This window comes from Strix aluco, chromosome 25, assembly GCF_031877795.1.
Source record: "Strix aluco isolate bStrAlu1 chromosome 25, bStrAlu1.hap1, whole genome shotgun sequence".
NCBI classification, from domain to species: Eukaryota; Metazoa; Chordata; class Aves; order Strigiformes; family Strigidae; genus Strix; species Strix aluco.
Genome location: NC_133955.1, coordinates 2,990,081 through 3,008,831, shown reverse-complemented (window position 1 = coordinate 3,008,831; position 18,751 = coordinate 2,990,081). Strand labels below are relative to the sequence as shown.

The 18,751-nt window shown below is 59.9% G+C and overlaps 3 protein-coding genes across 7 annotated transcripts; 1 reads left to right on the top strand and 2 right to left on the bottom strand.

Moving 5' to 3' along the window:
• Positions 1 to 1,744: 1,744 nt before the first annotated feature.
• Positions 1,745 to 9,013, bottom strand: ADIPOR1 (adiponectin receptor 1). The gene is made up of 8 exons (XM_074849985.1): positions 8,948 to 9,013; positions 8,574 to 8,790; positions 7,749 to 7,865; positions 6,860 to 7,031; positions 6,122 to 6,308; positions 4,766 to 4,953; positions 2,889 to 3,082; positions 1,745 to 2,592 (listed from the first exon to the last, which is right to left on the bottom strand). Exons 2-8 carry the CDS (start codon positions 8,712 to 8,714, stop codon positions 2,464 to 2,466), a joined length of 1,128 nt encoding a protein of 375 aa, XP_074706086.1. The 5' UTR covers positions 8,715 to 8,790; positions 8,948 to 9,013; the 3' UTR covers positions 1,745 to 2,463.
• Positions 9,014 to 10,165: 1,152 nt separating this feature from the next.
• LOC141934496 (tetraspanin-18-like) lies at positions 10,166 to 13,233 on the top strand. The gene is made up of 7 exons (XM_074849986.1): positions 10,166 to 10,222; positions 10,415 to 10,609; positions 11,181 to 11,255; positions 11,568 to 11,666; positions 11,881 to 12,060; positions 12,309 to 12,392; positions 12,909 to 13,233. Exons 1-7 carry the CDS (start codon positions 10,166 to 10,168, stop codon positions 12,954 to 12,956), a joined length of 738 nt encoding a protein of 245 aa, XP_074706087.1. The 3' UTR covers positions 12,957 to 13,233.
• Positions 13,234 to 13,679: 446 nt separating this feature from the next.
• Positions 13,680 to 18,185, bottom strand: UBE2T (ubiquitin conjugating enzyme E2 T). 5 transcript variants are annotated; one of them, XM_074850089.1, is made up of 8 exons: positions 18,060 to 18,100; positions 17,251 to 17,326; positions 17,049 to 17,167; positions 16,638 to 16,707; positions 16,009 to 16,114; positions 15,432 to 15,530; positions 14,818 to 14,901; positions 13,680 to 13,977 (listed from the first exon to the last, which is right to left on the bottom strand). In XM_074850089.1, exons 3-8 carry the CDS (start codon positions 17,155 to 17,157, stop codon positions 13,852 to 13,854), a joined length of 594 nt encoding a protein of 197 aa, XP_074706190.1. In that variant the 5' UTR covers positions 17,158 to 17,167; positions 17,251 to 17,326; positions 18,060 to 18,100; the 3' UTR covers positions 13,680 to 13,851. The 5 variants fall into 5 exon arrangements, with proteins under 5 accessions (XP_074706190.1, XP_074706191.1, XP_074706189.1 ...); XM_074850090.1 differs by having other exon boundaries at positions 17,049 to 17,175; positions 18,060 to 18,075; XM_074850088.1 differs by lacking the exons at positions 17,251 to 17,326; positions 18,060 to 18,100 and adding an exon at positions 18,133 to 18,185.
• Positions 18,186 to 18,751: the final 566 nt, after the last annotated feature.

Below are 18,751 nucleotides of genomic sequence, written 5' to 3'. Positions count from 1 at the left end.
CCCGCCAGGCTTTGGGCCCTTTTAGCGAGAGGTGGCAGCAAACTAATTCTTCACAGCTGCTGCTGCTTGCTGTGGCTTTCGCAGCAGGAAGGGAACACCAGAGGCAGCTTCGCCTGCCAGGGCTGCGGGGAGACGTGCAGGAGCCCCGAGCAGAGAACACGTAGTGCTGTGGGGCTGGAGGGGAGGCGCTGCGCCCGCTGCCAGCGCAGCCTCTTGCCTTTTCACCTCAGCTCCGGTCCTAAGCGTGGCTAAACCGTCTGCTCTGTGGTTTTGCTCTTAAACTCCAGTTTTTGTTCTTCATCTCCAGTTGTGCAGGCATGTTCCCTCTTAAAAAGTCATAACAACATTTTCTGTTGTTAATACTGTTGCTTGCTGGCAGTTCCTGGTAGAACTTCATGGCTTTTCCTCTGCCCAGGAAGGAGCTTGATCTCTGCGCTCTGTCAGGAAACTCAGACCCATGTAGTAGGAGGAGAGGGTGAAAATAACACAGAAGTGGTCACAGTCATGGGTGACAAATGGGGGAATTAGGATCGTACGAAGCGAGCACGCAAGCCACCATCTCCTATGTCCCGTCACCCTGCAAAAGTGCCATTTTCCTGTTTCCACCCCCCTGCCTGTCCTAGACCCACTCCAGGACTGCCAGGGCTTGCCCCTCCGGTACCGTGCTGTTTCATGTAGTGGCTGCTGGTGTGTAATTTTCAAAAACCTTAAGCCCAAAAGCACTGTGTGTGTGTGTGTACGTGTGTGTGTGTGTGTGAAGGCTCATCTCCTTTGCCGCTTACCTGGTTCCTCAGGTGTATTTTAAAGATGGTTTTCTTGATTTGTGTCACCCAGCTGGTGCTCTCTTGTTCTGGGTTGAGACCCCAGCCGTAGGGGAGTGGGCGAGTCTCTGGTCTTTGAGAGAGAATCACACTGAGCTGCGCAGCCTCTCCTGCATCCGAATCTGCGAGTTAATCGCCGTGTTTTCCCGTGCTCTTTATAGAGGATTAGAGCCCTGGGGCGTTCAGATCTGCCCGCAGCGTGAGGGTTTCATTCTCCATCCGACTCCTGCGCCGCTGAGCTGTCCCTGGGGCTTTGCGGGGAGGGGACTCGGCCAACGCTGAGGCACAGCCTGGAGCCCCTGGGTGCCCTCTCCCAGTGCTCTGGCTGGGAGCGGACTGGCTGTGCTGGGACGTGGGGACGTGCAGGACCTGGTGGGGGTTGATCAGCAGCAGGGGAACCTGGGGGCTCCCTCCAGGCCCTGCCTGCCCCGTCCCCAAGGCCAGACCCTGCTCAAACAGCTCCAAAAAGGGCCACAGGGGCAGCAGGGCCACGTGCCACTGGTGACCAGCAGTGGCCCAGGGGCTGGTAACAGGCTTCGGCTGCCTGAGACGAGCTTTACTCAGCTCAGCTCTGCCCCTCTAATCCCCCTTGACCGTCTGCGCGGGCTGGTCACCCTCACACACGTGAAGCTGCTGATTGGGGGTGTCCCTCGCTCCCCCCACACCCACTGGGCCTCTTTCCCGCCCGATCCCCGGGGGGGGCACAGCAGGTCCCGCTGCCCAGTGGCGTGGTGCCAGCCGGGGAAGGGTTTCCTGCCCTCTCCTCGCCACAACACCCAACAGTTTCCTGTTTTTCAGCCGTTGGGGCTGTCCTGACTCACTGCCCCTCCCGCCTTTACGGGGGAACACACTCCCAGGGTGCTCCGAGCCCTTTCCCCAGCAGCAGCCCCCACCCCAAAAAATGAGACCAACACCACCAGCACGACACTGAACTATTGACCTTTTTATTTCAATCAGCTACAGCAGCTCTACATTCCCCTAAACCACTGTCCTTCCTTGACTACCACAGACAGCGAGGGAGCCGAGTACACTGCGGTGGCAGCAAGTCTTTTTTAAAGCTTAGTATTAAATATTAAATATTCTCTCATTTATGTTTACATTACTTTGTCAAGGAAAACAAACAAACAAAAAAGACAATTAAAACTTAACTTACATCAATCTGTGCCTGTGCCCTGGGCAGCAGCGCCGGGGGCCGCAGAGCTGCCCCCAGCAAGGCGGCTCTGCTGCGAGGGATATGCAAAAAAATCTCTGGCCCTGGGCCTGGTAGTGCGTGACTCCGCTGGCTCCGGCGGGGAGCGCGGGAAGGGGGTGCTGGGCTGTGCCGGGAGCGGGGTACCCGTGCCCCCCGCGTCCGGGAATCGGCGTGGCTGGGGGGGGTCGGACCACCCCGGTGCAGCTAAAACACTGTCTGGAGGAGGCGAGGCCGTGGCACCTCCCCTCAGCCCCAGCGATGTGCGTGGGGAAGGGGGTGAGGATTTGGTCAACAACTTTGCTAAAGAATTTTTCTGTTTCTTTTTTTTTTTCTCCTTAAAAAAAAAAAACCAAACAACGACAACCCCAAACAGTTTTGAGTCTTCCTTTGATTTTAGCAAAGACAGAGTTTAAAAAGCACTTAGGAAGCTTGTACTAAAATCAGGCGCTCTCAGAGGAGAGAGTCGTCTGTGCACCCCCCTTCAAGTCCGTAGCGAAACTCCTGCAGGTTCGACACCCCGTAGAAGTGGACGAAGGCCGCAGCCACCACGAGCACGTGGAATATCTGATGCGACTGAAACTGCGGGGAAGCGAAAAAGCCCTTTAGACCCAGACCAAAGGGGACAAAACAACGCCGGGAACGCCGCCTCCTCCTCCTCCTCGCTGCTTCCCAACCGCCCCAGGACTTCTCCGAGCTCCACGTTTCCCACCTCGCTGCTCCCCCCGTGTACTTCGCCCACCCTGCGGGCTCACAGCAGCGGTCCAAGGTCTGGCTCTGGGGTGCCCCAGGACCCCCCCAGCCACCTTCCTCCTCACCTCAGGGCTCACCCCCCGCTCCCCAGCACCCCGCTCACCGCCTCGTCCCCCCACACTCACCCAGATGTCGAACTTGCCCGGGAAGAAGCGCTCGGGTATGCGGGCGGCGTAGAGCCCCGCGCCCGTGATGTACATCACAGCCATGAGGAAGAACCAGCCCATCTGGCCGACGGTGGTGGCTTTCACGAAGCCCTCGGCGATGGTGAAGTGCATGGTGGGCACCACGCCGCTCAGCCCCAGCCCCAGGAACACGCCTGCGGCGGAGAGGAGACCTCAGCGTGGATGAGGCGCCACCGCCCCCCTCGCACCCCGTTCCTGCGCCAAGGGGAGCTCCTGGAGGCACCAGCAGCTTTTCCTTGCTCAGTCCTGGATGATCCAACCCCCCACACGGCGTTTATCCTTCAAAAAATGAGGGATCTACAGCTCGATGTCCCAGTCAAAACCAGTGCTCACGCCCAGTGCTCACTGGGCGGAGCTCACCCAGCGTTCTCCATACGGCTGTGGGGCTGCGGCGGCTCCCGGCTACGGGAACGGCCCTTTGGGAAGGTGTCGGCCCTTCGGGTCACACCGAAGCCTCAAGAGTGTGAGGAACGCAGCGGCCGCAGGCACCCCTTCAAGGAGAGGCTTTGCCAGAACCATTTATTTGGTCCAAATTACAGAATCTTCTTGGTTGGAAAAGCCCTTGAAGCTCCTCCAGCCCAACCATGAACCTCACCCTGACCGTTCCCAACTCCACCAGATCCCTCAGCGCTGGGTCAACCCGACTCTTCAACCCCTCCAGGGATGGGGACTCCCCCCCTGCCCTGGGCAGCCCATTCCAACGCCCAACAACCCTTCTGGAAAGAAATCCTTCCTAAGAGCCAGTCTGACCCTGCCCTGGCGCAGCTTGAGGCCATTCCCTCTTGTCCTATCACTTATTACTTGGTTAAAGAGACTCATCCCCAGTTCTCTGCACCCTCCTTTCAGGGAGTTGCAGAGGGCCAGGAGGTCTCCCCTCAGCCTCCTCTTCTCCACACTAAACCCCCCCAGTTCCCTCAGCCGCTCCCCATCAGACCTGTGCTCCAGACCCTGCACCAGCTCCGTTGCCCTTCTCTGGACACGCTCGAGTCATTCAATGGCCTTTTTGGAGTGAGGGGCCCAAAACAACCCAGTAATTAGCAGTGCTGAAATTTTCAACTCCAGCATCTAATTAATTTGGCAGAGAGCAAACGGCACCGCAGTGAGACACCAGCCCAGAGGGGCTGCGGCTCGTCCTCGCAGCAGGATCTCGCTCCCTGGGATCTCTGCCAGCGGCCAACACCAGCGTGGCCAGGGGGGAGCGGAGGGGCTGGTGGTCCTGCCCTGTCTCCTGTCCCCTTCTGAGGGGACCTCACGCCAGCGGTGCTGCCCGGCCTCCAGCTCGGCATCGTCCAGTTCTGTGGCAGGAGCCGCCCTGGGGGAGGCGAGGGCGGGCAGCGGCGTTTCTTGGCGCTCAGCGGTGCTCAGCCAGGCTGAGTTAATCTGCGGGGGCAAGGCGGGGGGGGAGCGCGGAGCGGGCTGGGGGCAACCGCAGCCTCCAGGAAGGCCAGTATGTGCCAGGGGGCAACTGGCAGGGGACAGATGAGGGAACCTCTTCCTCCTCCGCGCGAGCTGCCAAAGTGCTTCCCGGAGAAGGCAGTTTCACGCTGCGCAGCCCCAGGCTGCCCAGCCACCACTTACAGGGCTATTTTTAAACACTCTCTGCCTGCTCCAAACCTCAGGCCCTGCTCAGCAGAGCATCTAAATCCCCAGCAGTGCAAGAGGAGGAAGGAGACTCTTCCCTTCTGGGGAAAGGAATTCTGCAGATGCTGAGAGTTTTCCTAAATGGGAAGAGCCACCCCACAACGGGATCTTCCCAAAGTGCCCCCCTGAAGCCCTCCCGGGGCTGGGGACTCGGGGTGAGGAGGGAGATCTCCTACCTGCTCTTGTCTGCCTGTGCTTGGGGGTGGCAAACCGGTCCCACTGAGCAACGATGATGGCAGAGATGCCCAAGACACAGACGATGGAGAGGTAGATGAGTCTTGGCTGTGGAGAGCAGTAGAACGAATAGTAGAGCCACGGGACAAAGCTCCCCATGATCAGCAGTGCAATTCCTGAATAATCCAACCTGCAGCCGGGGTGCAATGACAGAGAGTCACAGGTGAGCCCCAAAATCCAGCCCCCTCCTTGCGTCCTCTCGGTAACGGTGTGTCGGTACCCTCCAGTCTGCACCCGAACGGCATCACCCCGGCCAGGCAGGAGCCACAGCCCCGTGGGTGAAGCCGTGAGGGGACAAGGGCTGCGCTTGGGTGTCATCCATGTGACGTGGGACACGGGGAGAGGGCCTGGGCACGGCCGCAGCTCCGGGGGACGCCAGCAGAGCTCGGCGGGAGCGCGGCGGGTGAGCAGGGGCTGGCTGGACGCTCAAACCGCCCCAGCAGGACACGGCGGACACGAGTCCCTGCGCCTACGGATCGGACTGTTCTCCCCCACCACAAAGTGCTTTCGATTTATCGATCCAGGAACCATTTCCCCACCGAAACGCAGCCGCCTGCGTTACCCCCGCCGCCGCGGCAAGCGCCCTCCCCGCGACACAAGGACATTTCTGCCGAGGGCACGGCAGCACAGTTCGTTCTGCAGACGCGATCCCGCAGAGTCTCTGGGGATTGTGCAAAGGAGATTGGCAGGATTTCCCAGCAAGCAGCACCCAAGTAAATGCCTTTGACAGGCTTGTATGAGCAAGATCTTATTTGAAAGCCTTGCTGCTGCTCTGCCTGTGCCACGAAGGCTGATGTGAGCTTAACTCTAAGAGCAGCCTGTGCACCGACCTCGGGGAGGGGCACTGGCCACTGCCCAGCCTTTCCACTTTGCCGGGAATCCTGTTTGTTTTGTTTCTTTCCATTTGGTTTCAGTCCAAATTGGATCCAAACCAGAGTTTTTGAAAGCATCCAGTAAACTGGAAACGGCCAAACTGCTGCGTCCCACGGCTGCCCAGCAAGACCCAGACCCCTCCTCACTTCACCACTACGAGGGGCACAAAGGCTGTTCCCTTGGGAGCGGCAGGTTCCCAGGTTCCCTGTCTCCTCCAACCCCCTGAGGGCATTTGAGCCGACAGATTTAAGGTGCTCAGGCACGGGGCAGAGCTGTGGTTCCCTCTCAGCTCCACGCTGGATTTAGTGAACACTCCCCTTCCCCCAAGGATAAAAGATTTGGGAACTCGGCGCTTCCCAAGAGGAAGTGCTGTGAGAACTCAGAGCCTCCTGTGAGACCACGCAACCGCGCTTGTGCTGACTCACTTCGAAAAAGTCCGTGAGACTTTCTCCGAGTGACAGTAGACAGTGTGGAAAAGCCAGGAGAAGCTGAGGCACAGCACTGCTCCCAGGAAGAACATCCCGAACACCACCTTCTCCTGGAGAGGAGCCATGAAATACATGTTGGGCCGCAGCATGGTCAGGATCCCCAGGCAGAGGAACAAAACGAAACCTGCAGGGAACACACCAAACGGGCAGTCAGGCAGAAGGAGAGGCAATGGACTCAGCAAAAAGCCGGGAGAAACACAGCCCTGGCTCTGCTCTGCAAGGCCCTGGGCGTATCCTGCTCGCAGCGCACCCAGAGGCGCTCAGTCACACCCGGGGGTGTCGTTACCGCAGATGAGCGGAGCCCGGGGGCGCGGGCACGGTCAGGCGCGGGGTGAAGAGCTGCTGATCGTCCCTGGGTTTCGGAGGAAGCACTCCGAAGCTTTCCTGTTACACCCAGGACACATTTCTCCATCCAGCTCTTGCGGAGCGTTGGGCAAAGCCACAAACGGCGGCTGAGCCCCGCTGTGAGGAGGCGCCCTGGTCTCCCTTCAGCCAAGGAACGCCCGGAGCTCTTGGGCACCTCGTGACGCAGCTGCCTGCGAGCACAGGGCCAGGCCGGGGCACGTGACCCCCAAAGGGACCCCACACCAAGCAAGTCCTGGCAGTAAAAGGCCACCCTGTGCACGGGGGCCACAGCCACCTTTAGCCCCAGGGCTACCGGACCCCCCCAGTCACCTAGCAAGTGCGTCCAGATGTTGCCCGTCTCGGTGTGTATTCGGAAGATGCTCTTGAAGCAGGCTCGGAAGGACGGCATGGGAGGCCTGTGTCCGTGCAGGAGGTAATCGTTGTCCTTCAGCCAGTCGGGCAGCACATCGTAAGGGATCACGCGCCAGCGCCCTTCCCACACCTGCAACACGCCAAGCTGTGCTGGTGGCCCCCAGAGCGTTAAGCCAGCCCAAAGGCTCATGTTTACTCACCCCAGGAGCCTAAAACAAGCCCAGCCAGGGCTGAAAGGGCCCCATAAGGCTCCTCGGGGAGAGGAAGTTCAGCTTTTGCAACATCAGCAGCCTGTGGGACCCCTTAAAGCCACCCACATCCTGCAGAGCACTCCCCACGCGTCCCCCCAGGGAGTCAGAGGTGATTTGCACCCTCAGGTTTAACTGCTCCGCACCCCAGGTGACTGTTCTCTGCAGTGGGGAACGCAGGGAAGAGGGAGCCCTGGCTGGCAACAGAGCCAGGCTGGCCCTCAGCCGATGCCACCGCTTACAAAACTGCGGTGACCACAAGCACAGGCACCGGGTGAGACCAGCAACTGGTGCTCCCAGCCCCCGTTAGAGGACCGCAGGGATACCGGGGCTGCTCCCCAGGTCGCTGCTGGCCAGTGTGGCTGAGCACAACCTCCACTCACGCCTCCCAGCCGCTGCCATGCCCTTCCCACACTGTTCCCAGGAGATGCTGCTGGGAGCAGGCCCAGGCAGACTGCCGGCAGAGTGGCACAGAGCCCCGGGAGCTTCCCCCAGACATCCCAGCCCCTTCCCACCACCCCAAGCCCTGGGCTTGGGGCATCCGGACCTCATTAATACTCCAAAATCAGGACTGGGGGATTGCTACATGCTCCCATTACCTTATACACAAACTCTTCCATCTTCTCCATGGCGTGATGAGCCTGCAGAGGCAGAGTCAGCACACGGACCACCTCCTCCTCTTCCTCACGGGCCGCTGGGCACGGCGGGTCTTCTGCCTACAGGGAGAAACACCGGGAGGAAATCGTTCCTGCCCATGGGAGGAGGAACATCGTCCAGAAAGCGGCAAGTCCTTTCTGAGAGCACCTGAGGCTTCATCCCTCCCTGAGGGGACAGGCAGGACCCGCCGGTCACCACCGCTTATGCAATACGCTACTGTCTTAACCATCTCGGGCAGGCTAATCCCAGATTTATCCTTGTTGAAAGGTGGGATTACTGGGGGAGGGATTTTCATCCCTACAACCAAGGCTGAAACAGCCACTTGGCCCAGCCAGGAAGCCCAGTCCCCGACCCCAGCCGGGAGCCTTCCCGCACCCTCCCTGCTCCGCTCCCTCTCCGTTAGTGGGTTCAGGACGGTGATTTCCAGCCCTAAGGGCCACGGCCCCGCTGGCTCACCCCGAACACCCCCTTCACTCCAAGCATCCCGGCGGATGGCTCTGCACCAGGGCTGCCACAGACCCACGCCCGCACCACGGGAGAAGTTTTTGGGCCAGCTCAGAGCACGGCCCAGCCAGACCATCAGCGTTGGGGTAACAAAATATTCCACAGCCTCTCTGTGCTGTCACAAAGCGACAACCAGCCCCGCAGCTCTACACAACGCGCCCGGGCCGGCATCCTTCCAGCTGCTAATGGGATAGCGGGCAAATTCCCGGGTTAATCCGCAAGGACGGCGCCAGCCGCCGCTCGGGGGGTGCGGGAGGGCTTACGCTGGCCGAGCCGGTGGCTCCTTGGTCCCCCTTCTCCTCCAGGAGCGGCCCCAGCTCGGCCAGCTCCAGGTGGGCCCTCTCCCGGCCGGCGGCGGCCAGCCCGTTGCCCTGCCCGGCAGCGGAGGCTTTGCGGGACGCCATGGCGGGGGCGGCGGGGTCGGTCCTGGTGGCCGCGGGCAGGCGGTGACGGGTCCCTCCGCGTCCTTGTGCCACCGCGCTGCGAGGGGGGGGAGGAAAGGAAGAAGAGAGTCACCGGGCACCGACGGCCGCGCGCCCCGCCCGCAGCCGGGCCCTCCCCGGGGCACCGAGGCCGCCGCCCGCCGGGGGAAGGGGGCAGCGCTCGGGCACTCCCGGCCCCTCCCGCCCGCACTCACCGGCCGCTACATCCCGCGCAGGGCGGCGGCGGCGGCACCGGAAGCGACGCTGAGGGAACGGGCCGCTTCCGGTCCCGCCCCGCGCGGCGACACCGCCCCCGGCACGGCGCGGCGGGCGCTGCGCGGGTCTCGCTTTCTGATTGGCCACAGCCGCTGTCTGTCTGCCTCTCCCCCCGCCCCGCCGGCTGCCGGCCGCTGCCATTGGGTGACTCGCTCACGTGACGTGCCGGCGGGAGGCGCTCTAGCCCGGCCGCGCGTCTCTGTGGCCGCGCGCTCGGCTGCCCCCCTACGGGCGGGGCGCCGCGCCGGGAGCGCCACCTCCGGGAGTCCCGGGATGGCGGCGGGGAACCGGGCACACGGCGGGGAACCGGGGGCTTCCGCACCCCACGGCCGCCCCGGGGAGCGGGGGTGCAGGAGCAGACCCCCGCGGGGCAGCGGCCGGGCCCGCGTCGCCCTTAGGCCTGTGGTTACAGTGACACCACAGCCCCGTCCCCGCGGCAGCGCCGCCCCGAGGGGTGCCCAGGCCGGAGAGGCCAGACCCAGTGTCTGTCCATCCCTGTCCCTCTGTCCCCAAGGGCCGTCAGCCACCTTGGCACCACCCTGCCCGCACGCAGGGCCCCACAGGAGGCCGTCGAGGGCTTCCCCAGCTGCCGACAGCCCCGGAGAGCAAACGTCTGCAGCAATAATTGATGGCTGAGGTCGCCCTCGGCCTGTCGGGGCCGGCTCGTTTTTCCCTGCCCGGAGGTTTAATTACCTCCGCTAATGACAGTCGGGGCCGGAGACTCCCCTCCGCCCGCTGCCGCCGCCCGGCACAATGGCGGATCCTGTTCCCCATCAATCATTCATGTCCCTGCCGCTGGAAGGGGTTTCTTGGGGGCTGTTCAATCGGGAAGCTGAGGGGGGGGGGTGATTTTCCAACCTTCCCAGTGTTAAATTGGTGCTGGGGCAGGTCGGAGGCGCCTGGGCCACCCGCTGTCCCCTCAGGGTGAGTGGGGTTTGAGGGGGGGACATGGGGTTTGGGGCTTTTTGGGGGTGTAGGGGGAGATGGTGGGGGGTGGAGATATTCTTGGGATTTTGGGGGGCTGTGTGCTGGTTGGGAGCGGCCCCGTGTCCCGCCAGAGCTGGGGGTCCAGGACAGCTCGGGGCTGGCTGTGGCCAGGGCTCTGCTCTCCCCTCCGCAGGGACGAACGCTGCCGTGTCCCCCCCACCGGTGTCCCCATGGGTGTCTTGAGCTGCATGAAGTACCTGATGTTCATCTTCAACGTGCTGGTGTTTGTGAGTCCGCCTGGGCCCGGCGGGGTGGAGGGGACCCATCCCCGGGGTCGGGGTGTGACATCTCCAGCCGGTTCAGGGGGTGGGTGACACCAGTCCAAGCGAGGGGACCCCAGCAGAGGTTAGAGCATCCCCAGTCCCCATGGGGTGGCTGGGGATGGTCCCTGCACCCCATAACTGTGGCGTGTCCCACAGGCTGGGGGGACGTGCCTGGCGGGTGTGGGGGTCTGGGTGGCCGTGGACCCGGCTGGTTTCCAGGACATCGTGGCTGCCAAGCCTGTGTTAAATGTGGGTGGCTACCTGCTGCTGGCTGTGGGCATCGCCCTCTCGCTGCTGGGCTTCCTGGGGTGCTGCGGGGCCCTGCGCCGGAGCCGCCCGCTGCTGCTGGTGGTGAGTGAGGGGAGATGAGCGGGAAGGGGGCTGTGGGGTGCGGGGAGCTGGTGGGATGTGGGGACCCAGGGGATGGAGGGTGTGGGGGGACGTGGGGTGTCCCTGGAGGAACCAGAAGCCTGGTGCTGCCCATCCTGGCCCCGTCAGCTCTCAACACCCCCCTCCCCGCCAATCCAGTCCCCACCTTGTGAGTCTTTCAGTGCAGAGCCCAGAGGGTTTCATAAAGCCACCGAGCAGGGTCACTTCTCTCTGAAGCCGCTGGCTTGTCCCACAGAGCGTTCCCGAGCTTTTGCCCCCGATGGCAAGGGCTAGAAACCCCTTTCTGAGCACCGACACCCCGACTCCTTTGGCATCCCTAGATCCTGGCAGCCCGTGCTTGTTTTTAACCCTCCATCTTGCAGCCCCGGTGCTCGGAGATGTGGCATCTGTCCCCTGGAGCTGCACACTCATCCCCCTGCTCCGGGGGCACAGGGACAGGCAGGGCTGGCTGCAGAGGAGGGGAGGAATAGCCGGAGCGAGCTGCTCAGAGGCTCGGGCTGGTCTCTGACTCCCTCATCCCGCTGCCTTCCAGTTCTTCATCCTCGTGAGCCTTGTCTTCATCACGCAGCTCGTTGGGGCTGTTCTCTTCCTGGTGCACTGGAAACAGGTACCGTCCCTGCTCCCCGACGCTGTGCCCGGCGTGGCCAGCCCGTCCTCCCTCCATCGTGCCGTGGGCCATGGCCTCGAGTCCCCCAGGGGACTGGGACGGGGACGTCCCTCCTCACCTTCACCTTCATCACCAGCGCCCTGACACAAGCCTGCAGCTGGGTGGGTGGGTCCCTACATCCCGTTGAAGAGAGCTGGAGCTCTGGCCAGCGTGGCACCGGGCAGGGGTGGGTTAGGGGGGGTGTGCAGCCCCCCCATGGCCCCATCACCGGGCCCGGGCCCCCAGTGCTCACAGATGGCACCAATCCTGCAGATCCAGCCGGAGATCTTCCTGTCCGAGCTGCGGAGGAACTACTGCGGGGACGAGGGTGCTGAGGTCTTCTCCACCGCCTGGAACACCCTCATGGTCACGGTGAGCTGCCGGGAGGCTCCTGGTGGGCTGGGGGGGGGGGTGTGGAGCACCCACAGGACCTGTCGAGGGTGACCCCGAACACAGGCGAGGGGCTCGTGGACCCCAGACAGACACCAAACCGCACGCTGGGCTGTTCCCCCTCCCTCCATCACCTCCCCAAGTGACGTCCCCGCCATTTTGGCAGCACGTTGATGGTGTTTCCCTTCCGTTTCAGTTCTCGTGTTGTGGCGTTTTAGGACCTGAAGATTTTGGGAATGGCTCCCGCTTCCAGGAGCTGCACCCAGGGACGCCCTGGCCACAGGCGTGTTGCGCCCGGGATGGGCTCCTGCAGGTGGGCGAGCTGCTGGGCTGGGAGCAGTGCCGGGAGAGGAGCCCTGGCTACATCCACGAGCAGGTAGGACAGGACCCTGCCGTGTCCCTGTCGTGTCCCCAGGGCCGCGGGGCAGCCGCACCCTCTGCCCCTGAGCATCAGGGACAGGAGCCGGGACACTGCCCGCCCATGGTTCTGCAGCCCAGGGACTCCCCAAGTCCCCGGCTCCTCCAGCCCCACCATGGTGCCCCCAACCCCCCGATCTCACCCCCTGAGCTCCCTGCAGCCCTGGGGAGCATGAGGGAGCCCCTCCATCACCTCTCCCTCTCCAGGGCTGCTTCTCCACCTTCGGCAGGACCTTGCAGAAGTACATCTCTGTCCCTGGGACTTGCAGCTTGGCCGTGCTGGGCATCGAGGTAGGGCCGGAGGGGACAGGGCAGGCAGCGGGTCACACCCTGCTAGGGGTAGGGTTTAAGGTCAGGGCTCAGGGTTAGGGCTCTGTCTTGCCAGGAGGGAGCTCTGTGGGTGAAGGGACCTCAAACGGGCTCAGTTTGGACCCTCCCAAGCCTCTAAGCTGTCGCAATCACACCCAGAAAGCGGGTGCACATACAGCGGGTCTGTCTCGGGGTATAAACCCAACCTCCTGCTGCAGACGGGTCAGGTTAAAGGCCCGGGGGGGGGTGGGTGGGGTGGGTGGGGTGTTGTTGTTTATTTTGCTCCCAAAAGCAAGGAGGGGAGATGTTTCACTCTCTGCAGACCCCGGGGAGCTGCTCCTCTGCCGTGCGGCCCCCCGAGGGGGCACAGCGACGGCCGCTGCCTGGCTAGGCCGGGCCTAGAGGATCCTTTAGCCCTCAGGCTCTCGCCCGCCAGCAAGGCATGAGCGCAGCCCTGCAGCGGGGGGCTAACCAGCTCCCTCTGCTCTGTCATTTCAGATCTTCGCCATGTTTTTCGCCTTTTGCCTTTATTACAACTTCGACTGAGCAGGACGAAGCATGGCAGAGACGAGCACGAGGGCTTTGGAAACAGCAGCAGGCAAGGAGATTTACTGAGCCCTGTCCCTGCTCCAGCAGGTGCCTAAGGATGGGCCTGGCTCGATTTTCTTGGAACAGGGACAGGACCCAGGTTAAACTCCCCGCAGGGGACACTGCAGAGCAGGGAGCTGAGCATCAGACTCGCTCCCACTGCAATCGGCCCTCGGACGTCACAAAATCAAGCAGCTCTGGTGACAGGGAGCCCTGACCCCGTGCACCTCCTGATCTGCTGCCCCACCAAAAACTGTCCCTCTTCCTCCTAATCCTCTCACAGGCTTCTCATCCTCCCTTCCCCAGCCTCCAGGCACCCTCCGGGCTCTTCTTCATCCCTCTCAGCCACCTCCTGGAGCCACAGCCCAGGTCACAATAAAGGGGCTGAGCTGCAGCTGGAATGCAACAGGCTGCTCCAGAGCTGGAGATTTAAGTCTTGGGAGTTTTAAGGACGTATCCTTCAGCAGAGAAGGATTTCCATAAGCTAGTTCTAACGTGGCTGTTGCTCAACTTCTGCTCTCAGTTTGTTCTGAGGCAGGGACAGTAAAACAGAAACTGAAATGCTGTTCCCACCTCTCAGAGAAAGCTGGGAATTGGAAGATGAACCAGGACTTCCAGTTTTCCTTTTCTTGAGAATATTTAAAAAAAAAAAAACACCCCATGCAACAAAACAGAAAAATATTTCTAAATTAAAGCTATTTTATTTATATAATAGAACTTTTCACCAAAAAAACCCCTAGGAAATAGAAAAAGAAAGCCTGCTACAGCTCCATATTGCTTAAAATATTTAGGTATACCTGCGTAAAGAGAAAAGGACAGTGAAAGCGAAGGTGACAGCCACAACAGCAGCCCCTTAGGAATCCAGGCGAGATTTCTTCTCCTTCTTGCTGATGCTACTCCCTTTTCTTTTCTGCACAGTAGAATCATTGGTGGCACTTGCTTCGCTTTGGTTTATTTTCTCTTCCAAAGGCTGGGAAGCCTGTGAGAACACAAGAAATAAAAGTAGCAGCTGTGAATAATTTAGTTTTACAGCCCTTAGCACCGCTGTGCGCGTACACCTTGGAACAGCCGGCACCCCACGAAGATCAGAACTGACCCTGCTTCCAGGTTTTATGCTGGAATTATCCTTAATTATCCTGCTCCCACTGCTGGAAATGTTAGGAAGGGGGAATGACAGGAGAGCAGGATAATGGCTGAGCCTGGAAGTGCCACGTACACGCATGAGCCAGGTCGCTCTGGTCACCCAGGTAAGGGACAAGGCTCAAATATAACTGATTTTTGGGAACAGGTTTTGACCTGTTTAAGCACAATTTATTTTTAAGTGACTCCTCTGGGAGAGAAGTCAGGGCGCAGAACGGAGGCAGGAGAAGGGGAAGGGTGGTGGCAGGAAGGCTGCACCCCGCCAGGGACCAGGGAGAGGGGTGAGCGGGTGGAGAACAGGCGCAGCTGAACACAGGGCACAGCCACAGCGGAACACGGAGTCTGGTCGGAACAGAGCTGGGAAAGAAACAGGGCTGCAGGATCCCCGGGGAAGGGCTTTATCAGCCTTACTCGTCCTTCCTCCTTCTTGAGAAGCACTGCAGTTATTTGTGAATGAGCACATTTATTTGGAAGGAGCGAATCTAATGATCTTAAAAAAAAAAAAAAAAAGCATGATGAAATTAAATACACACCCAAAGCACAGAACAGAAGGGGAAGGAAGAACGAACGGTGCCAGAGACAGACACACAAAGAAACTGTGAAAGGCAAACCGAGAGGAGACAAAAGCTCACAAGAGAGGGAGCTACACTCCGCCAAGGAAGCACAGCGTGTTTCTTACCCTCTTCTGCTGGCTTGCGTGTTTCTCAGTCCACTCTTTGGCATTCAGCAAGAACAGTTGCTTGTTGTACTTGTACTCTGAGGACTAAATGTAACGAGCGAGACAAAGACGGACATTTGGTTTAACACAAACATCGCACCGAGAAGCTGGGACTAAGGTCTGGCTTTAGGACTCCTAGAACCAGACCAAAACCACTACAAGCACACGGCATGAAGCATAAAATTCATTTTGCTTGCTTTAGTTTAGCTGCTTTAGCAGGCTTGAAGAGAAGACCTTAACATCTCTCTTCCACTGCTGGCATAAACCCTGCACCACACCGCCCAGCTGCTTCAGGGAAAGGCAGTCGTGGCCCCAGGCCTGATCCAGATTAAGCTACGCTGCTACGTAATGTGCTAGTGTGTTAATCCAGAGCACGTGAATCCCAGAATCATCCAGGTTGGAAAAGACCTTGAGGATCATCCAGTCCAACCATGAACCTCACACTGACTGTTCTCAGCTACACCAGATCCCTCAGCGCTGGGTCAGCCTCAAGTGGAAGCAGAGCCTCAGCCTAACACACTGTTCCTTCCCAGTCCGTGCCCGCAGCCACGAGAGAGGAAGAGGAGCTCACGTACTATGTCTGCCATGAGAGGGTCATCAGGGTTGGGCTCGGCCATCAGCAGCTGGATGGAGGTCAGCAGCGTGGAGATGTTCAGGGAAGGTCTCCACGTGCCCTTCAGGGAAACAGGGCGAGAGAAGCAGTGAAGCAGAAAGAAACCTGCCTAGAGAAACCTCAGGACTCACAGCATTTAAACCCAACCTGCCCACAAGCTGCCTCAGGACTTACAGCACTTAAACCCCCTGGAGAACACCAGGTCTGTTCTCACCACACAGGCTGCGGCCTCCCGAGAGGGCCTGACCGACACCGCAGGCTGTATCCTGCTCGCCTCAGTCCCGGGACAGCCCGATTCCAGAGGCCACCTAACGCCTTTTGACTCCAGTCCTTAAAGCCTTGGAAACTTGTATGGAACAAAGCAGGTCATGTTCTAGTCTCTAAACAAAGGAGATGCCGCTCAAAAACTTTACTCCAGTGCTCCCGTGTAAATAAGTCAGTAGCAAACAGACATTCAATAAGGCTTTTACAAGAAAAAGATAAGGAGCTCATTATCCCCTCCGGGCTCGCTTACCCATGCCCAAGTAGCGCTATCTTACCTTCGGTGGTAATTTAAGAACATCCAGGCAAATCCTTCCAGCAGAGTCAATGTTGGGATGATAGATGGGGGTCAGAAAGCGAATCTTCGGCGGCTCAAATGGGTACCTGTAAGGGATAAGTGTTAAGAAACAAAAAGTTCTTTTTATATTTGTACGCCAGTTGCTTCACCATTCGAGCAATGCCATCATTTCCTCCTCCTGGCCACTTAGTGACAGCCTTCCCCACAAATTTTTGGAGGGGGAAATGCTCTGCCTTTGATGCTTTCAGCTCTGTCTGACCAGCACTTTCCTCAGTAGCTTTCCACAAAGAGCAAACATGACAGGAAGCTTTCTACTCACGAACAAGCTCCTTTCCAGAAAGCTTTGAGGCAGCACAATAAGGCAGAGATCTTGTCATCGTGCTTTTAGGCTGTTAATCACACATCCTAGGATGCCCAATGTGAAATAATGTATCATCCAACGGAAATAATAATTACACTCCATAAACGAAGGGTCTCACCTAATCAACCACATTCTTTGCTGGGAGGCTAAAGACCAAAACAGCAGCACTTATATCAAACATATCAGTTAAGTTATACTTGAAGGAAGCACTACACCAGCTACTTCACTAGATGTTGTTGCCCACTTACCTTTCAGGAACAAGTATTTCCAGGTTGAATATTCCCTTCTCGTATGGTGTGTCTGCACCTCCTAAAATTTCTTTAAAAACAAGATGAAAAGATAAGCATTACATTCAAAATCACTTGAATTTGCCCAACAGCCTCCACATACCTCCCACAGTTACAGAACTCTAACACTGCTCAGATCCAGGAATAGAAAAATGTCACCCGAGACCAGTTCCACCCCACAGCAAACAAAACCGTAGGCCAACCAACCGAGCCATAGGCCAAGCTATGTTTAAAGAAAAACAAGAAAAAAAAAGTGTTTTCCTAAAATTCCACGCAACTTACGAAGTACACACCACCCAGCGAATCCCCACCTAGCAGCAAACTCTAACGCAGCCCTCGCTTATCAAAAAGTCCCACCAGAGAAGTACGTACGTGCTCGCAGGTCATCGAGCTGGTTTCCAGTTTGCCAGCAGGTGATGCCTGGGGGTGGCTCCATGGTCAAGAGGGAGAGCTCCCTCTTCAGTCGTGAGGCTCTTTGCATTGCGCTGAAACTAAGAGACTGGATTTTATTGCTGGCAGAATTAGCTTTTCAAAAATAGCACTTGAGGCTTTTTCTCAGCTAAGGAGAATTAACCCGGGTTTCAAGTTGCTACCCTGATGCAACAACAGGAGTCTCCAGAGCCAGTTCCTGGAGCTGCTCTCGCATCCAGCTGGAGGGGGAGAACCAAATCCCCACCCTTTATAACCAGTCCTACTCCGCAGCTGAGCCTAATAAACCCTCCCAGTCCATGACCGGGCTCCACACCCCTAACGGGACCATAACACCTGCTCTGGGACAACCCTTGTCCCTCCAGGGTGAGACACTGACCCTTCATGGACAGGGTACCCACTGTCCTGCTGCGGCCACCTACCCCCAGAGGGGCCTTAGACCGGGATACCCACCAGTGCCCCCTTCCTCCAACCCCCCCAGCAGACAGGGGCCCCAAAGGCACCCCTCTCCCTTCCCCAAAGCTGCCTGATGGGACTCTCCCTACTGCAGGAGCACCCCTCAAGGCAGGGACCTCCCCCCCAGTGCTCTACCCTCATGGACAGGGAACCTCCAGCTTACAGCCCCACCCCCCATGGACAGGGACACCCCCGCCCTACCCGAAGGGGACAGCGGGGACCCGGCTCACATAACCCACCTCTAAGGAGGGGGAACCCCTCCACGGCTTAACTACCCCCCCCAAGGCCTTACCTCCCCCCTCCCCCGGCACAATGAACCCCACACAGACCCAGCCACACCACCCCGCAGGAACAATCTAACCCCGCCTCAGGCCCCCCCTGCTGCTCCCCCCATGGAGGAATTTCACCCCCACCCCCAGACAGGACCCCCCCTCCCTCCCTCAGCCTAATTACCCCTCACACGGACAAAGATTGCGGCCGCCCCGCACCGGGGCCTACCTGCCCCCTCACAGGGATGGGAACAGCCGCCACTGGCCTCACAAAATCCCGCCAGAACAACCTCCCCCCTTACCTCGCTGCTCCCCGCGGCCTAATTACCTCCCGCGGCCTAATTACCCCCGGAGCAGCCGCACCGCCCCCCCCCCAACCCGCCCCTCAGACCCCGGCAGCGCACGGCGGAGGCGGGACTTCCCCCGCCGGCGCCTAGCAACGAGGGGGGACGCCTCGAGGGAAGCCCCGCCCCCCGGCCCGCCACGCCGGCGCTGATTGGATAACGCAGTTCGAATTCGAAGTGGAGGGGCGCTGCCATTGGAAGAGCCTTGTGGGCGGGAAAGCAAGCCCCGCCCCCTGAATAAAACCGCGCTGTATGGGCGTGGCCTACACAGTACGGGCTGGGCCGCCGGCCCTGATGGGACTGTGGGGGAGTGGGGATGGGGAGGGGGTGAGGCCCCCCCGCCGCGCCCCGCCCTAAACAGCGTTACATCTCCGCGGGCAGGGTGCCGATAGGGGTGGCCCGTGTCCCCGCGCCGAACGGCCCGGCTCGGCCCTGCCCGGCCCTCTCCTGACGAGGCCCCGCGGGGCGAGGGGCCGGGCGCGGGAGGAACCGGGCGGTGGGCCCGCTGTGCCCACGGGCCGCGGGGAAGGAGGTAAAGGCGGGGTTGGGCCGGGGGCCGCCGCCTCCGCTCCCATCC

Excerpts from the sequence above, each read along its gene's own strand:
- LOC141934496 (XM_074849986.1), top strand. The coding sequence starts at position 10,166 with ATGGGTGTCTTGAGCTGCATGAAGTACCTGATGTTCATCTTCAACGTG. Across the intron at positions 11,667-11,880 it reads GGAACACCCTCATGGTCACG|TTCTCGTGTTGTGGCGTTTT; the intron begins GTGAGCTGCCGG and ends CTTCCGTTTCAG. Across the intron at positions 12,061-12,308 it reads CTGGCTACATCCACGAGCAG|GGCTGCTTCTCCACCTTCGG; the intron begins GTAGGACAGGAC and ends CTCCCTCTCCAG.
- ADIPOR1 (XM_074849985.1), bottom strand. The coding sequence starts at position 8,714 with ATGGCGTCCCGCAAAGCCTCCGCTGCCGGGCAGGGCAACGGGCTGGCC. Across the intron at positions 4,954-6,121 it reads GTCTCACGGACTTTTTCGAA|GTTGGATTATTCAGGAATTG; the intron begins GTGAGTCAGCAC and ends CCCCGGCTGCAG. Across the intron at positions 3,083-4,765 it reads GCACAGGCAGACAAGAGCAG|GCGTGTTCCTGGGGCTGGGG; the intron begins GTAGGAGATCTC and ends TCTCCGCCGCAG.
- UBE2T (XM_074850088.1), bottom strand. The coding sequence starts at position 17,157 with ATGCAAAGAGCCTCACGACTGAAGAGGGAGCTCTCCCTCTTGACCATG. Across the intron at positions 14,902-15,431 it reads ACCCTCTCATGGCAGACATA|TCCTCAGAGTACAAGTACAA; the intron begins GTACGTGAGCTC and ends CGTTACATTTAG. Across the intron at positions 13,978-14,817 it reads ACGCAAGCCAGCAGAAGAGG|GCTTCCCAGCCTTTGGAAGA; the intron begins GTAAGAAACACG and ends GTGTTCTCACAG.